The 25,995-nt window shown below is 39.3% G+C and overlaps 2 protein-coding genes across 2 annotated transcripts in view; both read left to right on the forward strand.

Annotated features, from left to right (window-relative positions):
• Positions 1 to 13,082, forward strand: part of LOC123510768 — a 64,861-nt gene extending 51,779 nt beyond the window's left edge. The window contains 15 exon segments of the mRNA XM_045266129.1: positions 143 to 457; positions 786 to 869; positions 1,425 to 1,545; positions 1,857 to 2,013; positions 2,631 to 2,830; positions 3,324 to 3,472; positions 3,707 to 3,819; positions 4,224 to 4,385; positions 4,767 to 5,077; positions 5,659 to 5,756; positions 6,111 to 6,218; positions 6,623 to 6,752; positions 7,092 to 7,222; positions 8,100 to 8,392; positions 8,880 to 13,082. Coding sequence (XP_045122064.1) covers positions 143 to 457; positions 786 to 869; positions 1,425 to 1,545; positions 1,857 to 2,013; positions 2,631 to 2,830; positions 3,324 to 3,472; positions 3,707 to 3,819; positions 4,224 to 4,385; positions 4,767 to 5,077; positions 5,659 to 5,756; positions 6,111 to 6,218; positions 6,623 to 6,752; positions 7,092 to 7,222; positions 8,100 to 8,392; positions 8,880 to 9,084 — 2,577 coding nt within the window. The 3' untranslated portion in view covers positions 9,085 to 13,082.
• A 2,528-nt stretch (positions 13,083 to 15,610) lies between these two features.
• On the forward strand, positions 15,611 to 22,693 carry LOC123510770 (dnaJ homolog subfamily C member 27-like). The gene is made up of 7 exons (XM_045266134.1): positions 15,611 to 15,810; positions 16,305 to 16,440; positions 16,785 to 16,937; positions 17,913 to 18,031; positions 19,455 to 19,626; positions 20,077 to 20,225; positions 21,421 to 22,693. Exons 2-7 carry the CDS (start codon positions 16,366 to 16,368, stop codon positions 21,563 to 21,565), a joined length of 813 nt encoding a protein of 270 aa, XP_045122069.1. The 5' UTR covers positions 15,611 to 15,810; positions 16,305 to 16,365; the 3' UTR covers positions 21,566 to 22,693.
• Positions 22,694 to 25,995: the final 3,302 nt, after the last annotated feature.

Genomic DNA, 25,995 nt, shown 5'->3' on the forward strand with positions numbered 1-25,995 from the left:
TCACTTCTTACCAAATGCTTCTCTTGTATGTTCCTTTACATTCTTTACAATCCAGCTCCTCACTGCCCTTCCTAATCCTACTTTTCTTTATCAAATGCTGCTCTTGTGTGTCTTTCATGTGTCTTTACCTCTCAACTTCCAGAGAGAACCAGTGCTCCTTAATGAACTCAAGAACCTGAAAGTGGCAATGCGAGTGTTCCAGTGGCGGGCGCAGGTGTGGTTCCCAAGCAACTATGTGGTGAGCAGAACCTTCCAGGGAGAGAGTGAGCTGATCCCTACTGTACTGGCATCCTCCCCCACCTGCATCACCACCCCAAGAACTGACCCCAACCACCCAGTCTACCTGCTGGAGAAGCAACTCATCCGCACCACCTCCACACGCTGGCCCTTCTGGCGCTGGTTCAACTTCCTGCACCGTACCTGGGCCTGGAGCTCCAACGCCCTCTTCTTCTTTGGGGTGAGTGAGTGGGAGGGTGTGTAGGAGTCTTACTTGTAAATATGATGCTTGTGTTTTCTTTGGGTGAGTGTGTGAGTGTGTGACCTTGATGAACTTACTAAGAATGCTTCATTTTTTCAAGTGAGGGTGTGTATCTGTGGGACCTTTATGTAAGAATATAGGACTTTTCATCTTTAAGGTTAGTGACTGAAGAACTAAAGAACATAAGAGTAACTGTGAGTGATCCTGAAGAACATAATAACATCCTCTTTTCTTTGGAGTAAATGTGAAGGAGGGTTCCTTACATAGTAAACTAAGAATACTCACTTCTCCACATGTTGGTTCACAGATCTGGCTGCCATTGTGCTCCCCGGTCAGCCTGCGGGCGCTGCTGTACCGGGAACCCTTCATGTCCGACTTTGAGTTGTCACAGGTCAGTCCATCCTCACTTCCTTCCAAGTTTAACCCTTGCACTACTACAACTTTCTCTGAACTTGATATTATAATTTGGTATGAACTTAGATAATGATTTTGAAAGATAACTCACAGCAAAATGTATTATTGAATATGTAATAAAACTTTTTAATACCCACAGCAATCTCACACAGATTTGCTAAGATAAAGTGCCTCCCCACACACACACACACACACACATATATCATTTACATTCTTAGCCACCAGTAGAAAGGGACAGTCTCATGAACTACCTTACCACACAGTTAGCCACATTCATCCATAGTTATGCCCTACAACATTCACTGGTTTACACACATCCCTTTATAATGAGACTGATACCTATCCTACACCTACTCCAATCCTGAGGCTACAGCAAATATAGGGTACTTTCAAAGCAAGGTCCCTTCACAATAAAACTGATCCTTATCCTGCACTTAATCCAATCTTATGACTACAGCAGGTGCAATGAGTAAATAAATGCCACATACCACCTCTCACTTGAAAATGGATAACACAATCATATTTCCAACAGGTGAATGGAACAGTGTGTCCCAGCAAGGCTTCACTCACCCCAACGCTTGCCTCTCGACTCACCACACTCTGGCGTCACATCTCCAAGTCACGCACGCACTTCGAGACCACGCCAGATACAGGTTTGTGTGGGACTGCCATGTGGGCCTGGAGTGTCAATGTTCAGATGGGGCTTGGTGTGAGGGAGAGAGGGAGAGCATGAGTGGCAAGGGTCTTCAGTTTGTGAATCAGGAAGAGAGAAAGACAAACAGACATCTTTAGTTAATGTATGAGAAAGAGAGGAAGAGTAGGAAAAATTTGGTGCTTTCAGGAAGGATGTTTATGCATCCATATTTAAGATTACTAGTGATATATTTAAGCCATAACAAAAAGATAAGGTTAAGCCACACTAGCTTTACTTTGCCTCTATACTAACACCTTACTCGCCTCCCAGGGTTCATTGGCAAGAGTGTGACGCGACATATCAACCGCATGTGGAACTATGTGATGAAGGGCATTGTGGGGACCCTCTTCCTCACCACTATATTCCCGCTCACCTGCCTGGTTGTCTCCATGGGGTCAATGGCCATCGCTGTTGCTGCGCCTCTCTGGTTAGTCTGGCCAGGGAAGGAGTGTATGAATGTATCACTATTTGCCTCAACCTTTAGTCCTCTTTAACTCCATTAGTAATAGGATAGATTTTTACCTTGAGATTTGTGTACAGTTAGACCATTTTATTGACATTAGGAAGGGTCTATGGAGATCAGAAGATAAATGGCCAGAGTCTTCACTATTTTAATGCTTACATAAGTTTCTGAAGCTGTATAAAATCACCAAATCATAATCAGAATGAATATGGAAATGCATCATGGTACTGAAGTGGTTAAGGGGTCTGTATATAATGAAACTCTAAACTTAGTATTTTCCATGGTGTTGATGTTATGTGTTCTGTTAATGCTAAGTTGTTTGTGTATATGACTTAATATGTTATATGATTTGTATATGTATGTGTGAATGGTACTGAAATGGTGTTAGTTTGTTTTCTCTCATTGATATGTAGTTTGTATAAGATAATCACATTCTTTAACTCTATACCAAGCTGTTAATGTTTTTTGTTAATGGTGTATTGTTTATTATCTATACCAGGATGTCATATGATTTCTTAATGCTATGTAATTTGTATGTACGATAAATTACCAACACTAACTCTCCTCTTGTCTCTTCCCAGGGTGCCGATGTGTGTTCTTCTGACTCATATTGCCTGCATCTTCATCTACGACCTGGACTCCCCAACAGGCCTGAGGAAGTGGAGCCCCATCATGCAGGCACTGGCCCTCCACCTCCTGGTCCTGGGTCTCCTTCAGGCTGTCTTTGCTTTCTTCACAATCATATTCATCTGTCCTGTCCTCTCGGCTGTTGTGCTGCTGTGTAAGTGTGATAGTAGTGTGGTGGTGGTGGTGGTGGTCTGTTTTTCTATATACTAGTCTAATATTCCTTTTGAAGAAGTGTAGCATTGACATTATTGTATTGTATCATAGTTGTTTCCTTCTTCAGTAAATGATGTCTCTTATGGGAAATATCTTGGACACATGTATTCTTTTCTGATATGAAAAAGAGTTAAAAAAAAAAAGGATAAAGTACAGCTTTTCATTAATCAATAAAAAATTATCTGCTCAGAATTCTCAAAAAACATAATTTTTTCTCATAGAATGACATGAATTAAAGTGTTATATGAAGTTTTCTGTTGTGTAATGAAGTGAGCTAAATTTGCCCCCATAATTGAACCAACTAAATCCGTCAGTCCCTTACATTGCTAAAAGTATAGAACACATGCCTACAATTTCTATAACTAAGCTGAAGTAGTACAGTTTACTCTCCTATAATGAATCCAGCTAATTCCTTCACTCCCTTTCATCCACAGGGGGCTTGGTACGGCGCGGCTGTCGGCATGTGTGGGACACTGTCATGTTCCACCTGGTGATCAAGAAGCGTGGCAGGATCCCCGCCTCAGACAGCTTCCTGGTGAAGCGCATCGCTGGGCCAGGACTCCACAACAACTTCTACTACCAGGTGAGCTGTCTGTAGGAGACTGTTTTGTTTATCTTTCTCTTGGTACTCTCTTTACCTGTTGCCTGTAAGATTTGTACATACGTTAGATTAATAATATTGTCTCTTGTGATTGCCTCTATGCTAATCCTTGTTTTCCTTTATTACATGTCATCAAAGTTAACTAAGGTTTACACACACACACTGGGATGATGGTGATATTGCCTCTACAGATCACTATCTTAATCCTCCCTCCAGATAAGCTGTGAGCAAGCAATAGCAGCATTTGAAGCCAGGCTGGAGCTAGATGAGTTGGCTGTGTACCAGAGAGAGACAGAGTCCACCATATACAAGCCCCTGGCAGCCTACATGTGAGTTTGAGGACCTTACTGTGTTGTCTTGCCATTACTGAGTGTGTGTGTGACTGTCTGGCAAGTGTGGTAAGCTTATACTGTGACTGAGTGATTTGATATGTATGAGGAAAGAATAAAAGAATGTTGTTAGACATTAGTATTCCGTATTACTTCACATTATTGAGTTTATGTGACTGTCTGGCATGTTCGGTCAGGTTAGAGGGTGACTGACATGTATAAAAAATAAGGACATTGGATGAGATAATGATGATAAAAAGGAAGAGAAGAAAGAATATGGATAACTTAAGATTCTTCAGTACATATAATAATTTGATAAGTGTAATGAGCTATGATTAATATTTAGTATCATAGTAAGTATCCATAAATAAAGGAATGTCGTCTAATTTGTTATTTTTTCTCAGGGAGTTTGTTCAGCGGTGCTTCGGTCCCTTCAGTGGGGTGATTGGCAAGACAGGGAGCTATGACCTGGTGGAGAGGGAGGTGCGGGATCTGTGTCTCACCTTGCAGGAGAAAATAGACAGGAGGAGAAGAGATTTGGGACTCGGGCTTCCCATCAACGTGAGGTGAGGAAATAATTGTACTTTTGTTAGAGGTTTAGCAAGTTTGTTTTATCCTGTTTGTGTTGTGTGATGCCCAAGGAAGAGGAAGCAATAGGAAATAATGAATCTGTGTATCTATTTATCTGTATATAAGGAATGGCACATTTTTTTCTCCTTCTTAGTTACATGTTCTTTTATCTCAATATGTCACTAGAGGCTGTCCCAACAATAATCTAAAGTAAAAACAAAGTATGTACTAAGGTAACTCCTCCTATACGGATCAAACTCACTACTTAAAACCCCAAGCTCACCCTCAAGCATTTTTTTACAAGTAAGATAGTAAGACCAAAACTTAATCAATAACCCTCTTTTTCCCTCATCTAACACTTTCCCCTCCATTCCCAGGTCGAAGATTAAACTCACTACCCGGGACCTGAAGCTGGCCCTCAAGCAATGCACAATAATGGTGGAGGACTTCTACCCCACCCATGTGTTGACCCACATCATCGCCCAGCCAGGGGAGGTGGTGGCAACAAGGGGGGCAGCCAACACTAGCCACAATGAGTCAGGCCGGCCACACACGCTGCCGGCTGGGACGAGGCATGTGGAGATCAATGAAAGGAGTGGGGCAAGCAGCAGCAGGAGGAAAACAGAGCACAGGGAGACTAAGTTTGCTTCCCTGGAGGAGTGGTGGGACAGCAAGGGTCTGGCGCCAGGTGGGTGTCGTGGTGGCGGTAGTGGTGGTGATGGGGATGTGGAAGGATGTGGATTGAAGGCAAAGTTGGAACAAGTTATAAGGAAATAAATTGTTTGGGAAATAATTGAAGAAGAGTTTATGAGTTTAGATAAGTGATCCTTTATGTTGGGTAAATTAGCTGAAGGAAATATTATGGGCTGAAACAAGGGATTCAGTAAATTGAAGGCAAAATAAATAGGTTGATGCAAATGACGAGGAAGTAAACTAAAGCAAATTTGTGAGTCAAAACAAGTGATTATTAGTGTGGGAAGTTATAAGGATGTAGAATGAAGACAAAGTTACAAGATGAGGAACTGGACTAACTAAAGTAATAAAGCTCTAAACTCTGATAAACTACATTATATGATACTGTATAAGCATTTTACAGATTGGTCCTAATACTAAGCATTCTCCACACCATTAAAAGTCATGAAACTGAAATAAATGAAATTATAAAAGTACTAAAAACCTTTCTTAACAAATGAGAGTTAGGAAAGTACTTGATTTATTGTATTATTCCTTCACTTTTACTTAATCGATTCTATTTTACTCATTTTCCAGGTGATTATGGAGGTCTTGCTTCACTGATATTCACAGAAATATTCTCGTCAGACTTCCTCACACCTATGGAAGAATCAGACACAAGTTTCCAGATGGAGGTATGGAAAAAAAATCAATACTTTCTACATTATCATTTTAGTACAATATCCCATTATGGAGTAGGAAATTAACCAATGTATGCTGTAGAACCTTGCTATGAGTGTATATGGCTTGCTGTAGTTAAGTTTATGTGTAGTAGCGAAGTCCCTTTTCACCAGAGACTAACAGGGCTAAGAGTGTGAATGATGTATGTGTGTGTGTGTGTGTGGTACTTTGTCTGGGCAGCCCTGTGTGGGATTCTTAGCTTGGTATGTAGATAGACAGATTTTAGTGTACCTTCCTTCATATGTGTGACAGCAGAAGGAAGTAATGCTTAATGGTGTAAAATGGCATGTTTTTCTGGTTATTTTCAGGTCCATGGTGTTAGTCTGTCCCGCTACACTGAGATGACCCGATGCATGCCAGACCGACCTGACCTTGATGAGAAGCTGACCGTCCACACGCCCCGAGGCAACATCCAGGTGGGTCAGGTCACAGGTGGAGTTAGTTCACGCTCACCTTGTTGTCTTCCACTTACTGTTCCTTATGTGTCTCTCTATGGTTGTTCTTCATGTGTAATCTTTCACTTTTTTTTTTTTTTTTTTTTTTTTTTTTTTTTATCTCTCCCTCTAGTTTTCCTTTTGTAATCTTGAATATTTTATTTCTTATTTTGTTTTTATCTAGTTCTCTATTTGTAATCTTCCTTATATGTACTAGTTTTTGTTTGTCATCTCTCCATCTACTCCTCCATTTCCGATCTTCATGTCAAAATATTACCTTATCCTAACTACTTATCTATTTACTAAGCTATTATTCCTTGCATCACTTCTTCATATTTATTTACAACACAATTACAATTCACAACTCTACATACCTCCCTTGACAGGTCCACGCTCCTTACCTTGACCTGTCGTCCTTCACACCACTGGTACGTCATGGGGTCCCTACTCAGAGGGCCAGCAAGACAAGCCTGGCTGCCAGACTCTCACTCAGACTCAATCCCGGCCACAGAATGGGTGAGTGTAGCTGTGAATTAAGGAATAGAGCATTGAATCGATGGGTGTAGTAGTGAGTGGGTGACTGTAGCTAGGAGTGGGTGGCTATAGCAATGAATAAGAGTGTAGCAGCAGCCTAGCATTCAGTAGAGCTTTTGTTAAGGATTATGTATGTTTATCCTGCTATTTAAAATTATGATATTGACATTATTAAGCGAATGTGTTTGATATATCTCTCAGTCTCTACGAGTTACAATAATGATACTGATGTTGCTGGGTGTGTGTATTCTTTCTCTCTTAGCCCTTTAGTTATGATATACTAGCACTATTTCTAAGTCAGCATTCTCTATCTCTGTCCAGTGTGTGGGAGTCGGGTGCCAGAGAAGCTGCTCATCCCCCCACCCATCCCTCACCCTGCCCACATCTCAGTCATCATCCACAACAGGGAAGCAACAGAAGCCATCCCTCTCGATGCAACGCTCACTGTCCAGGTGTGTGGCTCCCTGCTTGTCTCTAGGGAAAGTCAAAGGATGGTATTGTCAAGATCACTGTTCATCTGTTATCTTAAAGTTCTTAACTCAGTTCCTTATGTTTCTCTCTCTCTCTCTCTCTCTCTCTCTCTCTCTCTCTCTCTCTCTCTCTCTCTCTCTCTCTCTCTCTCTCTCTCTCTCTCTCTCTCTCTCTCTCTCTCTCTTTTTTTTTTTTTTTTTTCTTTTTTTAGCTTCGTCACTCAAGGCTTTCTGTATTTTCTCGCTCCTGTTCAGTCCACCTCTCCAATACAGGAGTTAATTCTTAGTAGTTTTTTTTTTTTTTTTTTTTTTTTTTTTTTTTTTTTTTAGATTCCAAACTCTGTCTGCTTCTGTATTTCCTCCTAATCATGAAATGCTTGAAGAGGTTTTAAGACACTTCAAAACTTTGATAATCCTTTATTTTATAGAGACCAGCATCTTCATTTGGTCTTTTTTATTATTGCCATCTCTCTTCTCTACAGTTCATCCAAAGAATAAACAACTTTTATCATATTTGTAGCAACTGTCACCTATGTTTCTCAGTGGGAGAGGAAGCATTCCATCATAATAAAGACCTTCTTGCAGCAGTAATGCAATCTTATTCCCTCTCCCATGCAGCTGATTGAAATGTACTGGTGGCAACTAACATTTTTGTGTGTCAGTAGGAAAGAAATGTAATAAATAGACAAGTAGATAGTGAGATGAGGTGAGAAATAGTGACATGAAGGAGCAAATGGAGGGATAACATGAACAACACATATGTTGAAGATTACAAATAGAGACAAAGTAAGAAATAAAACACGATAGAAAAGCTTTCATAAACCAAGGCTTCATTACGTCACTTTCCTTCTCCCCACAGCTGATCCGAACAATTGAGGATTCCCCTCATGTGGTGGCAACCGTCACCTCTGTGGGGGAAGATGAGACTCCCGCCTCAGACTCCCGCTCTTCCTCTCTCTCCCATGACCGCTCTATCTATGATGACCCCTCACTCTTCGATGGTCCCTATAGCAGTGCCTCCCGCTCTGGCACAGCTGATCGGCGGGGGAACTGCTCCCTGGGACGCTCCCGCACTGCCACGCTGGAAATGACTGCCACTCTGGACCGCATGGCGACTCTTGACCAGCGCACAAACATGCAGGAGTATAATAGGTTGGTATGAGGCATGTGAGGTCTGTAGCACCACCTTGAGGCAAGGCGGTGACTGTGATTAAGGTACAGCTCATGGAAACAAACATGTGGGAGTGAATTATTAACATGGAAGAGTATGAGGGTTCAGTATGAGATGTGTGAGGTCTGTAGCACCATCTTAAGAGTTAGTGTTAGCATGGAAGTGGCTGTTGCTGTATATTGAAGCTCAGAGAGAGAAAGAGAGATGGACACTTGTGAGTAAATATCACCCACTTCTTTGAATTAGCATAAAACATATTGTTAAACCATTGGAGGTAATAAGTAGAGAGAAAGAGTAAGAGATGACTACATACAAGATAGATAGATAGTTTATTAACCACAACTATGAGTAACTACATTAACAGTATGAATGTTGTGTGAATGAATGAGTGGTGCTTTGTCTGGGCCGCCCTGAGAAGAACCCCACCCAGCCCTCACTGTATGTCACGTGTCCTTGGTGTGCCTGTAGGTCTAGCACGCTGGAGCTGACACCCACGAGAATGGCGCTGCGGCTGGCCACCCCCCTGCGCTCCCTCCTTGAAGGCCAGCAGCCGTTCACTGTCTCCCTCAACCTGGCGTCAGCAGAAGATGTCAGTCTGGAGGTGGAGGAGGAGGAAAACCAGCCCATCCCTCTCCAGCCACTCACCCACTCCACCTATACTACTGCCGTGTGAGGAGGAGGAGGAGGTCACGGCGGTTGTGGTGATGTGAGCCTCCCTCACTTATCTTGCCGACTTTTTAATCCATTCATTACTCAGCAGTTCTCTCTGTGAATGTTTTCCTTCCCTCATGAGTGACCTAGGATGATGTAGACCGTTTTAGTCCTCTCGCTCCACCGTCAGTCAGAGTTGTCAGTTCTACGTCTCGCCGTCAAACATACCTGTCACCTTTTATCTTCCGTGTGGTCGACGTTTCTGTCTCATTGCCACTGAGACTCTGGCAACATTACTTATTGCCTATTCCTTCCTTTGTTTCTCTGGGCACACACACATGTTTGTAGTCCAGCTTTCCTGTGGGGGACTCAGTAAAAGGTGTTTGCTATAAGGGATCAGCTTTTTTGCATATCATTTGGAACTTTTTGAAGAGTAAAGATGATGTGGGCTGACTTGAACTTATGTGAATGTGTTTTGTGTGCTAAGGTTGCTGTAGGAAGAAAGAAAAAACAGGAGGAGTTTATGAATGTTCCTCGGTAAACCACTTTGTTATTTTGGGAGGTACATTACCAAGAAAAATGTTTGTGTTTTTTACCTTGAGTCATATGAGTTGAAGGATTCTCCCAGTGACTCTCAGGATGTTGCATGGGTGTGTTACTGTGCATATAGACACTGTATGCATTAGCTGCCGCAAAATTTGGAGCAAAACCATTAGAAGTTACTGGGGGAGACTCATACAAGACCATTAGAAGTTACAAATCGTATTAATAAGACCCCAGACACATATACAGTCATGAAATCCTTAATGGTATAGTATTAAGGCTCTGGAGTGTGATAGCCAGGGCTGTACCTACATGTGTTGATAATAACGACGATAATGTCTTTCATGGTGATTTCTTTCCGGACACATTGCACTTTTCGTCACCCATAAGAGATATAATAGAGTTACAATGTGTCGTCATTCACCGGTTCATTCATTCAACACTTGCACCAGATTTTCCAAAGGTTTTATTGTCTCACAGGTTGCATTTTTATCTCCCGCAGCAGGACAGAAAGGACTGCTGGGTTTTATATCAATTTTTTCGGTAGTGTTACCCTCCATATCTTCAGGCGCTCATTATGTGTTTGAAAGGTGATGCAAATCCTGGTCTCGGTAAGTATTGATAGTATTATAAAAGTTTATTAAAGTGTGATATTGCAAAGTGCCATTCTCCTACGATGTGATCTTGACCGACTTGTGAGTGACTTAAGAAGAAATCAAAGCATATTTTAATTCGTTAGTTGTATGTTGTAATTATTCAAAATCAGGGATGCTAATCCAGACTCTCTGATGGTTGTAATTCTTCATGGTTTTTAAAAAAGCTATGAGTTGTATTTCAGGCAGATTTTTAAAAAATAACTGGCCATCTTTAAATCCTCAAAAAGAAGAAAATTTAAAAAAAGGCAGATACAGTAATAAACAGGAATTAAGTAACCTTTTACATTCACTTTCCATATTTAACTCTCTCTCTCTCTCTCTCTCTCTCTCTCTCTCTCTCTCTCTCTCTCTCTCTCTCTCTCTCTCTCTCTCTCTCTCTCTCTCTCTCTCTCTCTCTCTCTCTCTCTCTCTCTCTCTTATCCCCTACCTGTCTCCTTTTAAAGTTCCACAATTTAAAGACCAATTAAGACTTTTTTTCATCATCTTTGAGTGCTAACTCTTATCTCCTGTCAGTTTCTTTATAAAGCCTAAAGGAATTTCTCAACAGATCATCCCTTAAATTGGTCATTTTGTTCCTTTTTATTAGTATTAATTTACCGTCATCTCTAAACATTTTACTGACTCAAAATTTTATAATCTGTATTTGATAATTATTTTTTTCTGGACATTTATAGAAGACTACACTTTTTATTATAATTTGATTAATTTTTACTGTCAAGTGCATATTGCTGTGAAAAGATTCCGTGTTTAAAGATTAAGGGAGAAATCCCAGGTAGAGGGAATGAATGTGTCAGGTTACTCTGTTACTGCCTATGACTTTGCTGAGATGCATTGTGGGACAGGAAGGGAGCAGAAGGACACATGGAAAGAAAAGAACAAGTAACAAGTTTGAATTAGACAAATGAAGTCACAAATCTTAAGTGTTGGTATATGGTAGGTCAGGGGTTTGAAGTGAGGTCATTATGTGGATGTGACCAAGTTAGTAAAGGAGTTGTATTGAAATTACCTTGTTGAATTTGTATAAGGAAATAGAGACAGGTGCTAGGAGGTGAGGTCAGATTTGCTAAGGAAGAAAGATTACAGCTGCCAGGGGAAAGAATGACCAAAACTGAGCTGTGTGTTTTGTAAGATAAGTTTTGAGAGGGAAGAATGTAGAGCTACCAGTGGAATGAATGAGAATCACCCTGGTTTTTAAGGGATAAGTTAAAGTTAGTGTTAGAGAAGGATAACCAGAACTGGCAGAGAATTGCATGGTAGATGAGAGGATGTTTCTTGGGATAAACTGAGACAAGGGTGATGCAAGTTGCCAAGAAAGCAGTAGAAATATACAGTGGTGATTTTGCTTTTAGGCAGACAAGTTGATTTATGTCAGTGTGAGAGAAAAATAACCATAACTCCCAAGAATAAGATAAAGAAGAGATGATGTTAAAGGAAACCATATAGAGATCACCTTATTTTTTGGGAGGGGCAAGTAATAATCATGTAAGAGATGCATAAAAAGAACTGTGAAGTGAGATAAGTTGATGGAAGTGTGATGATAATTGCCAGAAAGAAGTAGAAGTGTTTAGTGATGAGTGTGTTTCAAGGGAGACAGATTAGTTAAGGGCAGGAATTGTGAAGTGAGACAGGTTGAGATAGGGTGATGACAATTGCCAGGGAAGAATAGAAATGTGTGGCATTGTGTATTTCCTGGGCTGCGTTATGTTGTGTGGCGTTGTTGTGTGTGTTTGTTACCTTGAGGGGCTGCAATGTGACGGTTTACGTACGTGTGGCTGTAACGATGTACATTTCTGTGATTTATATTTGTGAATCTCATAATGATATATATTTTGAGGCATACTATTATTATTATTATTATTACTATCGTTATACAGCTTGACTTTGCTCTCTTTTGATATGTAGAATAATTTTACATCCACATACACACAGATATGCACACACACACACACACACACACACACACACACACACACACACACACACACACACACACACACACACACACACACACACACACACACACACACACTACTTCAGCTTTATTGTACAGTTCTTTGACTGGTGGTACCTAAACACTACTCAGTTATTTTTTTTTTTTTTTTTTTCTTTATAGTGTTTGTGGTCAGAACTCATTTTTTCACATTCATTATGGTTATTCAGTAGATCCAGTAGACTTCATGACTCATTTCATACATCATAAGGTTACACTGTAGTGGTTTGTGGGGGAATGTATAGGAATGGCTGGTCACTACTCTGTGTGGGGTATAGTATTGCTACTGTCAAATTGTCACATTGGCTGTACTGCAGGAGTGGTCAGGCAGAGGATACGCTGCCAAATTAGCCAAATTGTAATGAAAAATTAAATAAGGATGGCCAGCCTGCTCTTTTATCATGAAATTTAAAAGACTGGCCAAATAGTAGATGTAATATGTTTAATTAGACAAAGCAAAGTGTTAAAAAGTTACAAAGCTACAGTGTTAAAAAGAAAAATGGCTGGTCACTTATGTTGTTATTATTACTGTCAAATGATCATGACCAGTCAGAGAGATGATTTAATGCATCAAATCAGCCAAATAGCAAAGTGTTTCCAAGTTTTACAGTGATTGTTAAAAAAGGTGTTTTAATTCAGATCTCATTCATTCTCGAGTCATGCGTGGAAGAGAAAAATTTTGACTCATTGGATTGGATGTAAGAATCAATATGATGATAATTATTATTACCATGTACAGTGTATATATCCTGTGTGCTCATTTGTAAATTTTGTAAAAACTTATCCCTTCATTAAACATAATATCTTACCAAAAATAAATATAGAACATGGGATTCTGTGTTTTAGTCTACTTTTTAGCATAAAAGAAATTTTAAGGACACCAGCTGACACACCTAGCTGTGTATAATTATTAAGGCTATTTCCCTCTGACACATTGGTTATGCTTATGGTTGTTACATTAATAACAAGAAACAAGCATATAGTAACAAGCCTTACCCTGGTTAGGACATTCTTGATCAAAATTTCATCTAATAGTTCCCAGCAATGAGGAACCAGCAGGATTCATATTACTTTATAGCTACTTATATCATTACTACAAAGTACAGGATAAGGTGTACTACCTATATCTATGTAATAGTATCATTATCATTCTGCTAGCAAATTTTCTTTTTAAATAATAAGCTAATTAATATAGCAACTGTTGTTGTGCTGATGCAGGGATCATCCACCCACAAGTAAGTACCATCCATGCAGACTCTTGAGTTCCGACTTGGTCACTTGAAACTTCAGCACTGGTGCCAGGTGCAGGGCAATTACCTTATTTTAGGGTAACTGAAGCACTATCAGGATAACATTATCTCATTTCAAGATAATATTATTTCATCACCATACATATTATGGTAATATTTCTTGCACATAAATTATCTTTAATAGATAGATTTTTAACAAACAGGGCCATTTTAAGGCAAACACGGTAATGTTAGGGGTGTATTTAGGGTAAAGCTTACAACTTGACCAGACAAAACTGCCTGTGAGTCTCTCACTCTGAGGAAAAGCAATGGGGAGGGGTCTGAGGGGAGAGGGAGATAGACTCTGACCACTGGATGATTTATAATTAATTTTGTTTTATTAATTTATATTTGTGTGATGATGGATTTGTGCAATTTACATTGGTGTTTGCTTACTGTATTTCATTTATTTATTTGATTACAGATGTAGTAATAGCCATGTATACTAGACACGTACTGCCATCACAAACAAGGCGCCAGTAGTAATAGTAGTAGCAGTGGTGGTTGGAGGTGGTGATGGTGAATGAACAGCAAGTTGGCTTTCGTTACCCTTCTCATCTTAGAGACCCTTGTTCTTCTGATCAATTTGAACCCATACATACCAGTCACAAATTGTTACCGTATTTTTAAGGCCATTCACTTATTTTTAGGTTTCCTTTACATATGAGAGTGATAACAGTTCAAATAGTGAATAGGTGGTAAGAACAACGAAGTGATGTTGCCGCCTTCTGGCCCCTGGCCCCTCACCACCCGATGCCCGCCAGCCCGCCACAGCCTGGGGTTCCAATACTTTATTTTCATATATTCTTTATCGATAATGTATAGTTTACATGGTATGTTTTTGTGGCTTCTATGAATATTTTGTTTTCTTTGAAGTGTGGTGCGCGCCTATGTCTGGGAAATATGTGGTGTTTAGTGCCTTCTCAAAGGTCAAAATTTTCCATTTCCCATTTGGAGATTTTTCATTTCAAGCTATAACTGGGGCTTTATGGTACCAAAGAATCGTCTATGCTCTTTTAAGGGATTCAGGATTTATTCTCTATTGGAAAGGGTAAGTATACATAAGTTCACTAGAGAAGTATGACAACTTTCGAAGCACCCTATTGAGTCAAATATGTGGACTTTGAAATGGCGTTTAGTCCTGTTAAACATATATTTTATATTTTCATATTTCATTTGTTTACCTTTTTGTTTGATGGTCTAAATCGTTGTAGAATGCCTCAAAAGATAGCTCAGACTCTGAAGAATGTGTTAAAATACTCGCGAAAGAAAATGGATGGACATTTTAGGATTCTTTAGGTGAAAATGTTTTTATACTATTAACATATTTGATTTACACATTAAAAAAATGTGTTTGACATGAGATGTTTTCATGTTTTGAATATTAGTTAAAGTATTTATCAAGTCATAAAATAACATGCAGTCGGCCGTGGGTTCGTTTTTCTATAGGTAATTTTTCAAATAATTTACTTAATTTAGCAGAGTTACTGCTTTATCCTCGCAATCTGATGACGTGACTGCCAAGGTGGTGACTCATCATAGCCTCAGGCTGGGAGGCTGTGAAGGAGTTTCTTGAGAAAATGACATACTTGGTGCAGGGATGATTAATAAACAGATACTGCTTTTCTTTTCTTTTTTTTTCTGCTTGTCTTTTGATTGTCCTTTACAGGAGCTAACGATTCAAAGGCAGAGACAGGAGTGAGATGTGCAAGTGGTGCTGACTGCTGAAGGAATAGGATGGAAGTACGTAGACCTGCAAGCCCCCGCCCCCTCTATTTTATATTTATATGAAATTATATGTTTTTCTTGTATTCATATCTTAGCACTGTTCATGAAAACTGATTTTCGTTTGTATTACTACGAATGAAACAATCAGTTGATAGATATAGACTATATAATTATTATACTTGTTCGTGGATTTATTTATATATTTATTCATTCATATCAAACCGTATTTTCTATTTTTCTATTTATTTTTTTTAGCAAAAGAGTTCACGTCCCCCTCCTACTTGGGTGGACTCTCCCTAGTTTGGGAAGCACTGCTACACATTTTGGCAACACTGCTGCGCATCTAGATAGTCACATGGCTCTCTCTCTTCCCAGAGTCAGCTGCTGGGTGCCTCCTTGTCAGTCAAGTATTTTCAGCCTCTGAATAATACCCAACAACTCACACGCGCTGCTCCTATTGTGAAATCAGCCTATAAACTTGTGTGTGTCTCAAAACAGAGCGAGGAAGGGAAAATAAAAACCGGGAGACGAGGAAGTATCAGGTGAGTTAAGAGTATTTGGGGTTTTCTGAGGGTTCAATCACCTGTGCGTGTGACTTTTGAAGGTTTCCTATGCCAGATTTTCAGAATTTCATGTTCAAAGTTTTCAATGCGTTGCCTTGTTTAAGGATTTCTGATAAATGAGATGTATTTGTTAGTGGTGGTGGTAGTAGTGGTAGTGGTGATGGGTATCAGTGGTGATTCATTCTTAACTCGTTTCCTGCAGCAGCAGTAGCAGAAATGACACACTTGCTTTTTTATCTTAGTAGTGGTAGAACACAGTGGTGATAGTAAGAGTACTGGTGACAGTACTAGTGGTGGGGGTGCTGGTAGTAATACTTAGCATTTTATTTGGTAAATATTTTCTTTAAATAAATACAAGTCATGTAGGTAAAAACTGATACCTTTTAAAAACAATAAAGATGGTATTGATGTAGCAAAATTGATATTAATGGTGGTGGTTGCAGTGTTGGATAATCACCGCACTACTACTCCAGGTTGCATCATCACCGGGTCTCGCCACAACACCTCGGGTCACTGATGTGAAGTAGCACTGCAATGGACGGCCGTAACGGGTCAAAGCCGATATCAAGAATTCGCATCTTGAGTTTGGGAAATCCTGGCGTGGGCAAGGTAAGATTTGGCCTGTACTGTGTTGCTGTGGAATATTGTGTCAGATATTTGTTCTGTCTTTCTACTTTCCTGATTAATAAATTTGATCTCTCTCTCTTCCTCTCTTTTCTTTAATTTCTCATCAATTCATTTCATTGGCATTTGAATTATTGTCCTTGTCTTATATTTTATGTTGAATTTTATCACTTTTCTTTCTTAATACATCTTCATTTCATTTATCAACCCTTTTCTTCATGCATTCACTCACCTATGACAAAGTAATTCACATAATCACACTTATCACTAAGTATTCACACATTCACTCATACGTCTTTTCTACGTCTAACCTAACCATTGTCCCCCAGAGCTGCCTGATCAAGAGGTACTGCGAGAAGAGGTTCGTCAACAAGTATGTCCCCACAGTGGGCATTGACTATGGCTCCACGGCAGTCGAGGTCGATGGCAGGAAAGTGTCAGTACACTTCTTTGACACCTCTGGCAGCCCACTGTTTGAGGAGGTGTGTGTGTGTGTGTGTGTGTGTGTGTGTGTGTGTGTGTGTGTGTGTGTGTGTGTAATTTACCTAATTGTAACATACGGAAAAGAGCTATGCTCGTGCTGTCCCGTCTCCATATCTATTAATGTCCAGCTTTTATGAGGGAAGCTATATTTTTCACATCTCTCCTATAAGTGGCCATTTTAGTTTTTTCCCATGCCCTCTCGACATTCTTTCATTCCACATACACAGATCTTCCCTATCCATTTTTTCCATGCCAATCATCACTCTGTATATTGCTATCAGGTCTACAGTTAGAGTAAAATTGTCTTCATAAGCAGGAAAGTGTCAGGTGTACTTCTTTTGATAGCAGGAAAGTGTCAGGTGTACTTCTTTTGATAACTGCGGCAGCCCACTGTTTGAGAAAGTGTGTTGGGGGCTGTCACTGGGTGTTTTGTTCAGATGTATGTGTATAGTAACTTCTTGGTTTACCTTTTTTCAGATCTACACTGGATGAATGAGAAAACAAGTGTAGAAAATTTAGTAATCATTAACTTTCTATTAGTCTATCCTATCCTATAAGGTTACCCTGGTTTAGATGAATGGGAAACATATGTTGAGGAATCATATTACATTTACTTATATCCTTATTCTCCTAAGTTTTCAATACACTAGACTAATTAAAAACATGGTTCAGCAATAATGTTTACCTATTTCAGTTTACCTTACACTAAATTAGACTGCAGATTCGATAGCAACTCCACTCATTTGTCTGCCCTGACCTACATTACACTAGATTAATAAAAACACTACAGATTTAACAATAACTTTTTTTTTTTAATCTATTCTAATATATACCACACTGGATTAATGAGAAACACTGCAGATTCATCAGGAACCATTCATTTACCTACCCTGGCCTACACTGCACTGAATCATTAATAAACACAGGAGAATAAGAGTGATCCAACAGTAACAGGGTATGTATGTACTTCACAGGTACGGAGTGAGTTCTACCGAGACATGCAGGGGATCCTTCTGGCCTATGATGTGACAGACAGGTCCTCCTTCATTGCTCTGGACGCCTGGTTGGCCGAGCTGAGACACAACTTGGGACCGTGAGTGTTTGTTGCTTGTCTCTACACAGGATGAGAAGTACTAATGTAGACTCTTACCTGTGTTCCTTGTTTCTGTACCTGGTGGCTTTTTAACCCCTAAGAGAGTGAAGGGTTAGGAAGCCACACTGATGCACCACTGGTCATATGAAAATAATGAAAGGTGTTCAGAATATGGTGAATGGTGCTTAATGTTAACTCAGGTACAGAAACACACTTAAATAACAAATTAACCGACTCTTGATATGAGTGTCTTTATGTTGCCTCATTTTATTTTGGCTGATATAACTGTTTTTGTAGCGATTCTGTTGTGTTTTGATGAGTTGATTGTTTTTACCATTGTCTGTGTTATACTAATGATAATGTTTACTGATGTGTATTAGCATGTTTATAGATCAGTCACCTTCATATTTACAGTGTGTGTGTGTGTGTGTGTGTGTGTGTGTGTGTGTGTGTGTGTGTGTGTGTGTGTGTGTGCGCGCATGCTCCCGCATGCCAGTGTGCATGTGTACTTGAAAGTTTAAAGAAATTATTGGAATTGAGAGAAAACTGTCCCCAGAACCATCCTCTTTTGTTCTTGGAAATGTTTTATGTATCTATAGATGTCTGTGTGAGAGATGATCATGAGGCTAGCAACTTTTGTGTGTGTGTGTGTGTGTGTGTGTGTGTGTGTGTGTGCGCGAGGCAGGTAATGTCAGTGTAAATTTGTAACATGCTTTCACTTGGTCTCCACTGAGCAGAGGTGGGTGAGGAGGAGAGGAGTGGTCGGCATAGCACTTCGCCAGCACCAAGGTTTGTGGCATTACCCTCGTTTCCTCACCATTCTAGTGTCAGTCCGGTTGTAACAGTAGCGTGTTATGTGTTTGATCTCTTGCCTCTGTCTACACTCATGTACATAAAGAGTATACTAACAATGTACTAACTGAACAGTCTAGAGAAGTGTGGTTGTGTTCAAAGATCTTTATGTAACTAAATAATGACATTATCTTCATGAATATTAATGCAAATGATCTGCAAGAATCCAAAATGAGCAAATTGTATGTTTTCTGATAATTATTTCATGAATATTGATACATATTCAGTAATGTTTTGAATACTCCATCCACCACTCTTTATACCTGGCTGGCATTCCCACACAGGATGGCACAGACAAGACACCACACACTCCCACACCTCTTTCACATTCTTAGTCCTGTCAAACTGGAGATAAGAATTAGATGTAAAAGTATCTTATTAAATTCAATTATTAATATTCAAGTGATGTTTGATGTGTACTTCTCAATTATAAGCAGTCATTTCATTATAAAAGACCTACAAATACATTGAGACTGAAAAGAATAACCTTATCCCTTTCTCTGAAGCCTAGAAATACACACCTATTCTAGTATATATAAAGGAATACCCACAAACCTTCCCCTACTTTCAGAATGGACGATTGGAGTGCAGCTGTGATAGTGTGTGGCACTCGCACAGACACAGGAGGCACTGGGGGACGGCAGGTGTCTGAGGCAGATGGCAAGGGATGGGCAGATAAGCACAAGTTCTCCCATGTTCTAACTTCAGCTGCCCTTGGGAATGGCATCACTCAGGCCTTCCATGTGAGTGAGGGAGCTGGTAGGAGTTTATAAGGGTAGTGTGATAATGTGGGGTTATGAGAGTGGGTTGAATGATGGGGGTTATGGGAGAGGGGATAGGAATATGTTGGGTTATGGGATGAGGAGTAGAGTTCTGTAGGGTTATGGGAGTGGGTAGGATGATAAGTTTTTGTGGGAGGGAGTAGGATTATTGGGGTTATGGAAAGGAGGTGGATTAGTATTGGGTTATCACTATTCACAATGACTCTAGCATTATTAGTAGTCTTCATTCATACATCTTGTTCTTATCCCAGATCTGTTAAGCATCTCACTGCTATTAATCCATCATCACTATTCACAATCACTCATCCGCATTCATTCTCTCTTGACGGACATTTTTCGTTCAGACTTTCACTGCCATTAATACTTCATCACTATTCTCAATCACTCATATGCTTTCATTCTCTCCGGCAGACATTGTTCGTTCAGGCTCTCCAGTTGAAGGACGGCATCCGATCACCAGGTGGAGTGGTGGATCCTGAGGTGCAGCAGGCCATCCACCGCCTAATCCACTTAAATGACGATTTTGAGAAGATGGGACTGACTCGCCGCTCCATCTCAAAGTAAGGACTCTCACTGCTTCTTGCTTGATGGACTCTTGTTTTGCTGTTTATTTATTATTTATTTATTTATTTATTTATTTATTTTTTTTTATATAAGAGGGGAAAACTGGCTAATGGTAACAAGCAGTCAAACTAAATGGCCCACTGAGATTTATTTATTTTACTTTATTTTTGTTATGCTATTATTTTTAGTGTATTATGTGTTATTGTTTTGTTTGACCTGATTGTACTGACAGGTTTTGTTTACTTTCCAGTTTTTTTGTGTTTATTCTGTGATTTAACTTCAATTCATGTCATATTTTATTCATTTCATTGTTTTTCCTCCATCTCAATGTCATATTGAAATATGTCTTAACTGTTCTGTTGGCCACTTGGAGGTTAAAATGATATTACTGCTTGGTGTTGACTGCTTGAAACATTATCTTTTTTGGTCAGAAGGAAGAAGAAAGCAAGATATAGAAGCTGGTTATTGACTGAAATATTTTTTAACTGCATAGGAAAGAAGGAAAGGTCATTGTGAAGAGACATAGCTTCTGGTTATTGACTGACTGGCTGAAATATCCTTTTTTTTTTTTTTTTTTTTTTTTTGTGGGCTTTTCACGGGAATTTACGGGCTAAAGGGGGTACATTTTGGGGTACCTTCTATCTCAAAGCCCACCTGATGAGAAACTGTTGTCCCGAGTGAGAAAGCCCAACCTACACTCTGACCGTGGACAGGATTTGAACCCATGCGCTTGGAGATCCCTCGGACCCCAAAGCATGCATGGTTCACTGTACCACGGCGGCCCAGAAGAATTTTGCTTCATTGTTTTTTTTTTTATTTATTTATTTATTTATTTATTTTATTTATTTTTTTTTTTTTTATTTATACAATGTGGGGTTTTCATGGGAATTTACGGGCTAAAGGGGATACTTTTAGGGGTACCTCCTATCTCAAAGCCCATCCGCTAGGAAACCATTGCCCCTAGTGAGGAAGCCCAACCTACACTCAGACCGCAGATAGGATTGGAACCCATGTGCTGGGAGAGCCCTTGGACCCCAAAGCACGCATGGTTTCACTGTACCATGGCGGCTTTTTTCTCTTGATATTGACTGAAACATGTCTTAACTGCATTCTTTGGTCATAGGGAAGAGATTAACCAGACATGAATGCTGGTTATTGATTGATTGAAATATGTCTTTCTCTTGGTCATAGGGAGGAGGTAAACAAATCTTACCGGCGGCTGGCAGCTCTCGTTCATCCTGACAAGTGCAAGGCAGCAGGCGCAGAGGAGGCTTTCAAGGCGCTGACACAAGCCCGTAACAACCTCCTAAAGATCCTTACTGAGACCACTGTGTAGCTTATTCCTTAGTCCTTGTGCTTGCTTACTCCTTGTCCTCCTCATCTGTGAAGTCTTCTCTGGCATGTTGTCTTGTTTGTGACTAAATTCTGTCCATCTTTCCATTTGAGTCAGTCTTGTTCTTGGGTATTTGTAATTTTATATATGAACACCAAATATGTGATAGCTTTCCACTGTTGCTGCTTGGGAGTGAGTGCTTTCTGAAGTGCTGACTGCTTCTATATAGTCTGTTCAAGTGTTCATGGCAAGCTTACCTTTGTGTGTGTGTGTGTGTGTGTGTGTGTGTGTGTGTGTGTTGAGTGAGGACAGTAAGGGAGAGATGAGAAAGAGAGAGATTGTCTGGTTTTGTGTATACTGGTGTATGACAGAGCTTTTCTTTTTCCCATCTTGTTATCTCAGTTGTGTCTCAAATCTGGCACATATTAGCTTTGTTCTGAGACTTGGATGGATGGTGTGGCTTGCAGGCTTAAAGTGATGCATGCAAGACTAAGGACACTTCTACACTGCACCTCCACTACAAGCCTCCAGTTGAAGTTACACAGCTTTTTCAAGGCTGCTTTTATGCCTCCAGTGACAAGTACACAAGATTTCCATATTACCAACAGGAGAAATACTTGAGAATTTGCCTAACTGTTTGTGATCCTTGAAAATTATTGTGGTGAGAGGGCAGTTTTTTTTTAGTACTAGCCTGAGCTGTGTGAGTGTTTGTCTGCTCTGGTAAGGTGATTGTTGAGTGTGTGTTATGGATGGACACTGCTGCTTCAAATACAGTACATGATATAAAAATTCTCAGAGAAGATGCATCAAGTTTGTTTATTTTGAGAGGGATACTGGAAAAGCATAGCAGATGAAATAAATAAATAAATAAAGAGAAGCAAGGAAAGGCTCACTGAAGATGCCATACTAGTCCCAAAAGAGAATAGTTGAAGAGAATGTATACAAAATTATGAGAAGTGTTTGAAATGTCTTTACTATTAAGTCTAAGATGCCAGTTTGGTCGTTAAGTCTTGAATTACAACATCTAGTCAACACTGTATAGAAAAGAAATAATACATGGGTTTGGTGAAAAGAATGTATTTTCACCTTTACATGAAAATGATGAATTTACAAGAAATGAAAGTTATGTTAGTCTTGTTTCATTACACCTCTAGATAAATTTTGGCGTCCTTTGAGGGAAGAATGTATGTGCTGGTGCCTGGATAGCAAAATGGAGTACTGTATTTGTATTTCCAGGTCACCATGTCTTTCATTGTTTCCTGCTCCATTATCTATTCTCTTCCTACTAATCTATCAATTATCTTCCCTGTATTTGTGTGTGATATATTCTAATCTACTTTCCTTCTCTGTAATACTGTGATATTCTGTACTTCATTTGTGTGTAATGTAATCTAACCTCTTCCTACTAGTGCTATTCGTTTCCTTTTCTTCATTTGTGTTATATATTCAATCTTTCTTCCTAATAATAGGCTAATGTTACATGTCTTAGTTAATTTGTCTGATAAACTACTGGTGATACTATTTTCTTTCGTCCATTTGTGCTTCACGTATTCTTGCCTCCTGCTCTTGTAGGTTGACATCATAGTAGTCCAGGTATACTAGCAATAACAGGCAAGCAGGTAGTAATGTACCTGCTGAAGTACCCTAGTTATGTGGTCTAATGTCATAGCCTAATCAAGAGTTAAATGTAAGTAGGTGGTTTCATTGTCTTCAGTGTTAGCGGTGTTAAGTTGTGAATCTAGTGAGCTGAATTGATTAACGTCACTCCACAATTCTTACAAGTTTATTGACTTATTATGGCAACATTTACACTCTTAATTCGTATAATGGATCAACTAAACAACCATTCCTTTCTATATCGTCTTATTCATCTAGTCATATTTATCTAGATAAGAGAGAAAAAAAAAAACCCTAAATAAGTAGAATACACAGAAAAATACTTATTGGTTCGGTGGTTTCACTTTCCTATTCCAGGGAAGTGTAAGTTATCGTGTCTTATCAAGTACCTGACAAGCTGGGATATAATTAACATATAACATACATAACATAAATAATAGGATAACAAAGGGCCACCAGGGCCCATCTAGGTTATCCTGTATCAGTCGCACAGCAACCTCGTCATCAGTACTTAAAGATACACTAGTATCAATGTCTGTCGATCTTGAGAAGAGACTATTTTAGGGGCGTTATCTACTTCATGTAGCTTTAGAAGTTCCTAGGTCAAGTTGGTATAGGAAGCAAGTCAAGGAAACTATATAATCTTGAAACATTTCCGTTCTCGTACATCGTTCATCACTATCACGTGATAAAAATGCGTATCAATGATTCATCTACCACTCCTAAGAACCATTTCCTTCCTATCTCTTTTTAAAGTATATTAAGCTCTAACCAATAATTTATTGTCTATCATTCTTACTAATCCTGACAATTTAGCTTCTCTAGTTCTATCGAGTTTTGAGTATAAAGCCTCAAAACATTATATCACACCTTGATTACATCCACACACACTTTAACTTTTATCACGATAATCTAGTGCGGCAGAGGGAGCAATACTAGCCAGGGTAGGCAAGGGGCAAAGCAGGATCACTTCAAAGAGTCTCCTTTATGGTCAGAGACGAGTGAGTGAACAGTGAAGCTGGTGAGAGGTTGAGTCGTGGCAGATTCCGAGACGTGATGGGGAATAATAGGTAAGCCGAACTCCCGAAGCCTATTTTTCATGTACCACATTGGTCTTTATATTACATCTAATCAGCGCAAGGTATATGCTAAGCTAGTGTTCTGTATTTAAGTCGTATAATTAGCTTGAAGTTAGCCATGAGGTGATGTCCTGTTAGGTGACTGCTTGACCTTATATGTTTGGTTATTGGCGTTGTGTAATATCCGCGATCAAAGGAAGTATGTGTTATAATCAGGATGAAGGTTAGGCAAGCTTATTTGGGGAAGATTTTAAGTATTGGGATTAGATTAGTGTGTTGAGAGAAGAAAGATGACTTTGACGAGTTTAAAGAGCTAGTTACAAAGATCATTCCTCCTCCCCTCCTCTCTCTGTTATGATTGCTCTCCGTAATTTTTTCTCTCAATATGATGACAGTAATTCTAATCTAGTCTGCTTTTTTACACTGATAGAAGGCGTTACTTGCGGCACCCTACTCTGCACCGAAGTGGCCTGTGTGTGACGCATGATGTATCGGTGGTGGGTGTTGTCATCGTATTAGTCATTGCGATAAAGGAAGGGAAGTAAGACGCATTTGCTATTTTTGGAGGCGAAAGATTGTCCTTTTTTTTTTTTTTTTTTTTTTTTTTATTTTACTTTTTTTTTTGTGTGTGCGCGCGAGCCACTTCAAGAAAGCGATTGATTGCTGATTAATATTTATTTATTTGTTTTGTTTGTTTATTTATTTTTGTTTATTTATTTATTTATTTATTTATTTTTTTTTGCGGGTGGTGGTGGTGGTGGTGGTGTTGTTGCTACTACTACTACTACGAGGAGTTGTAGTAGTAGTAGCCTCTCTCTCTCTCTCTCTCTCTCTCTCTCTCTCTCTCTCTCTCTCTCTCTCTCTCTCTCTCTCTCGTTGATTTATGACAAATAAAGGAAAGAGAAGAAAAAAGAAAGGAAAGCATGAAAGAAAAAAAAATTACAAAGAAAATATAACATATTAGGGTGCTACTTTGTTTTGCGGTCCACGTGTCATAAAGCACGTAGGCATCACACGGGCACTTTTTCCTGCGATTTCGTGTCATGCGACATAATTTTCAACGATATATCGCAGAAGAAGGGAGATGTCGCTCCAAGAGGCATCTAAAGCTCCTTTGGTATGCGGTCTGCGCTTCATCTTGTGGTCTACAAGATTTTTTTTTCTTTGTTCTCAAGAGATAAGGAAAACACTTGTCTTGGTTTCGAGAGACTGTCAGGTTAGAGAATCTGAGACATGAGTGGGATGTCTTCGAATGTCAAGCAACTGTCCTGACTCAACAAGGTGGTATACGTACAGTACACGTGGTGCAGCACACTTCACTCCGGCATAGACAACGTCTCGATATGTTGTGACCTGTGCTCCATTCCGTGATTTTATCTATTGCTTATTGGCATCTGGGTATCCAGAGGAACTATTCAGATATTAGCTCAAGAGTTTTACAACGAGGTCACACACGAGATGAAGGCAATTGCATTTAACAATGTAGTTTGTAAGTTTTCTCTATGGTAAATGTTATGTATATATATATATATATATATATATATATATATATATATATATATATATATATATATATATATATATATATATATATATATATATATATATATATATATATATATATATATATATATATATATTTATTTCAGTTAAAATATCTCATACCATTCGGTGCATGAATTGACAGGCAGAGGCGCCGAGGCATCATGTGATTGGATTATTGTTTCTATCTAGTCA

The sequence above is a fragment of the Portunus trituberculatus genome, chromosome 30 (assembly GCF_017591435.1).
Source record: "Portunus trituberculatus isolate SZX2019 chromosome 30, ASM1759143v1, whole genome shotgun sequence".
Lineage (NCBI taxonomy): Eukaryota > Metazoa > Arthropoda > Malacostraca > Decapoda > Portunidae > Portunus > Portunus trituberculatus.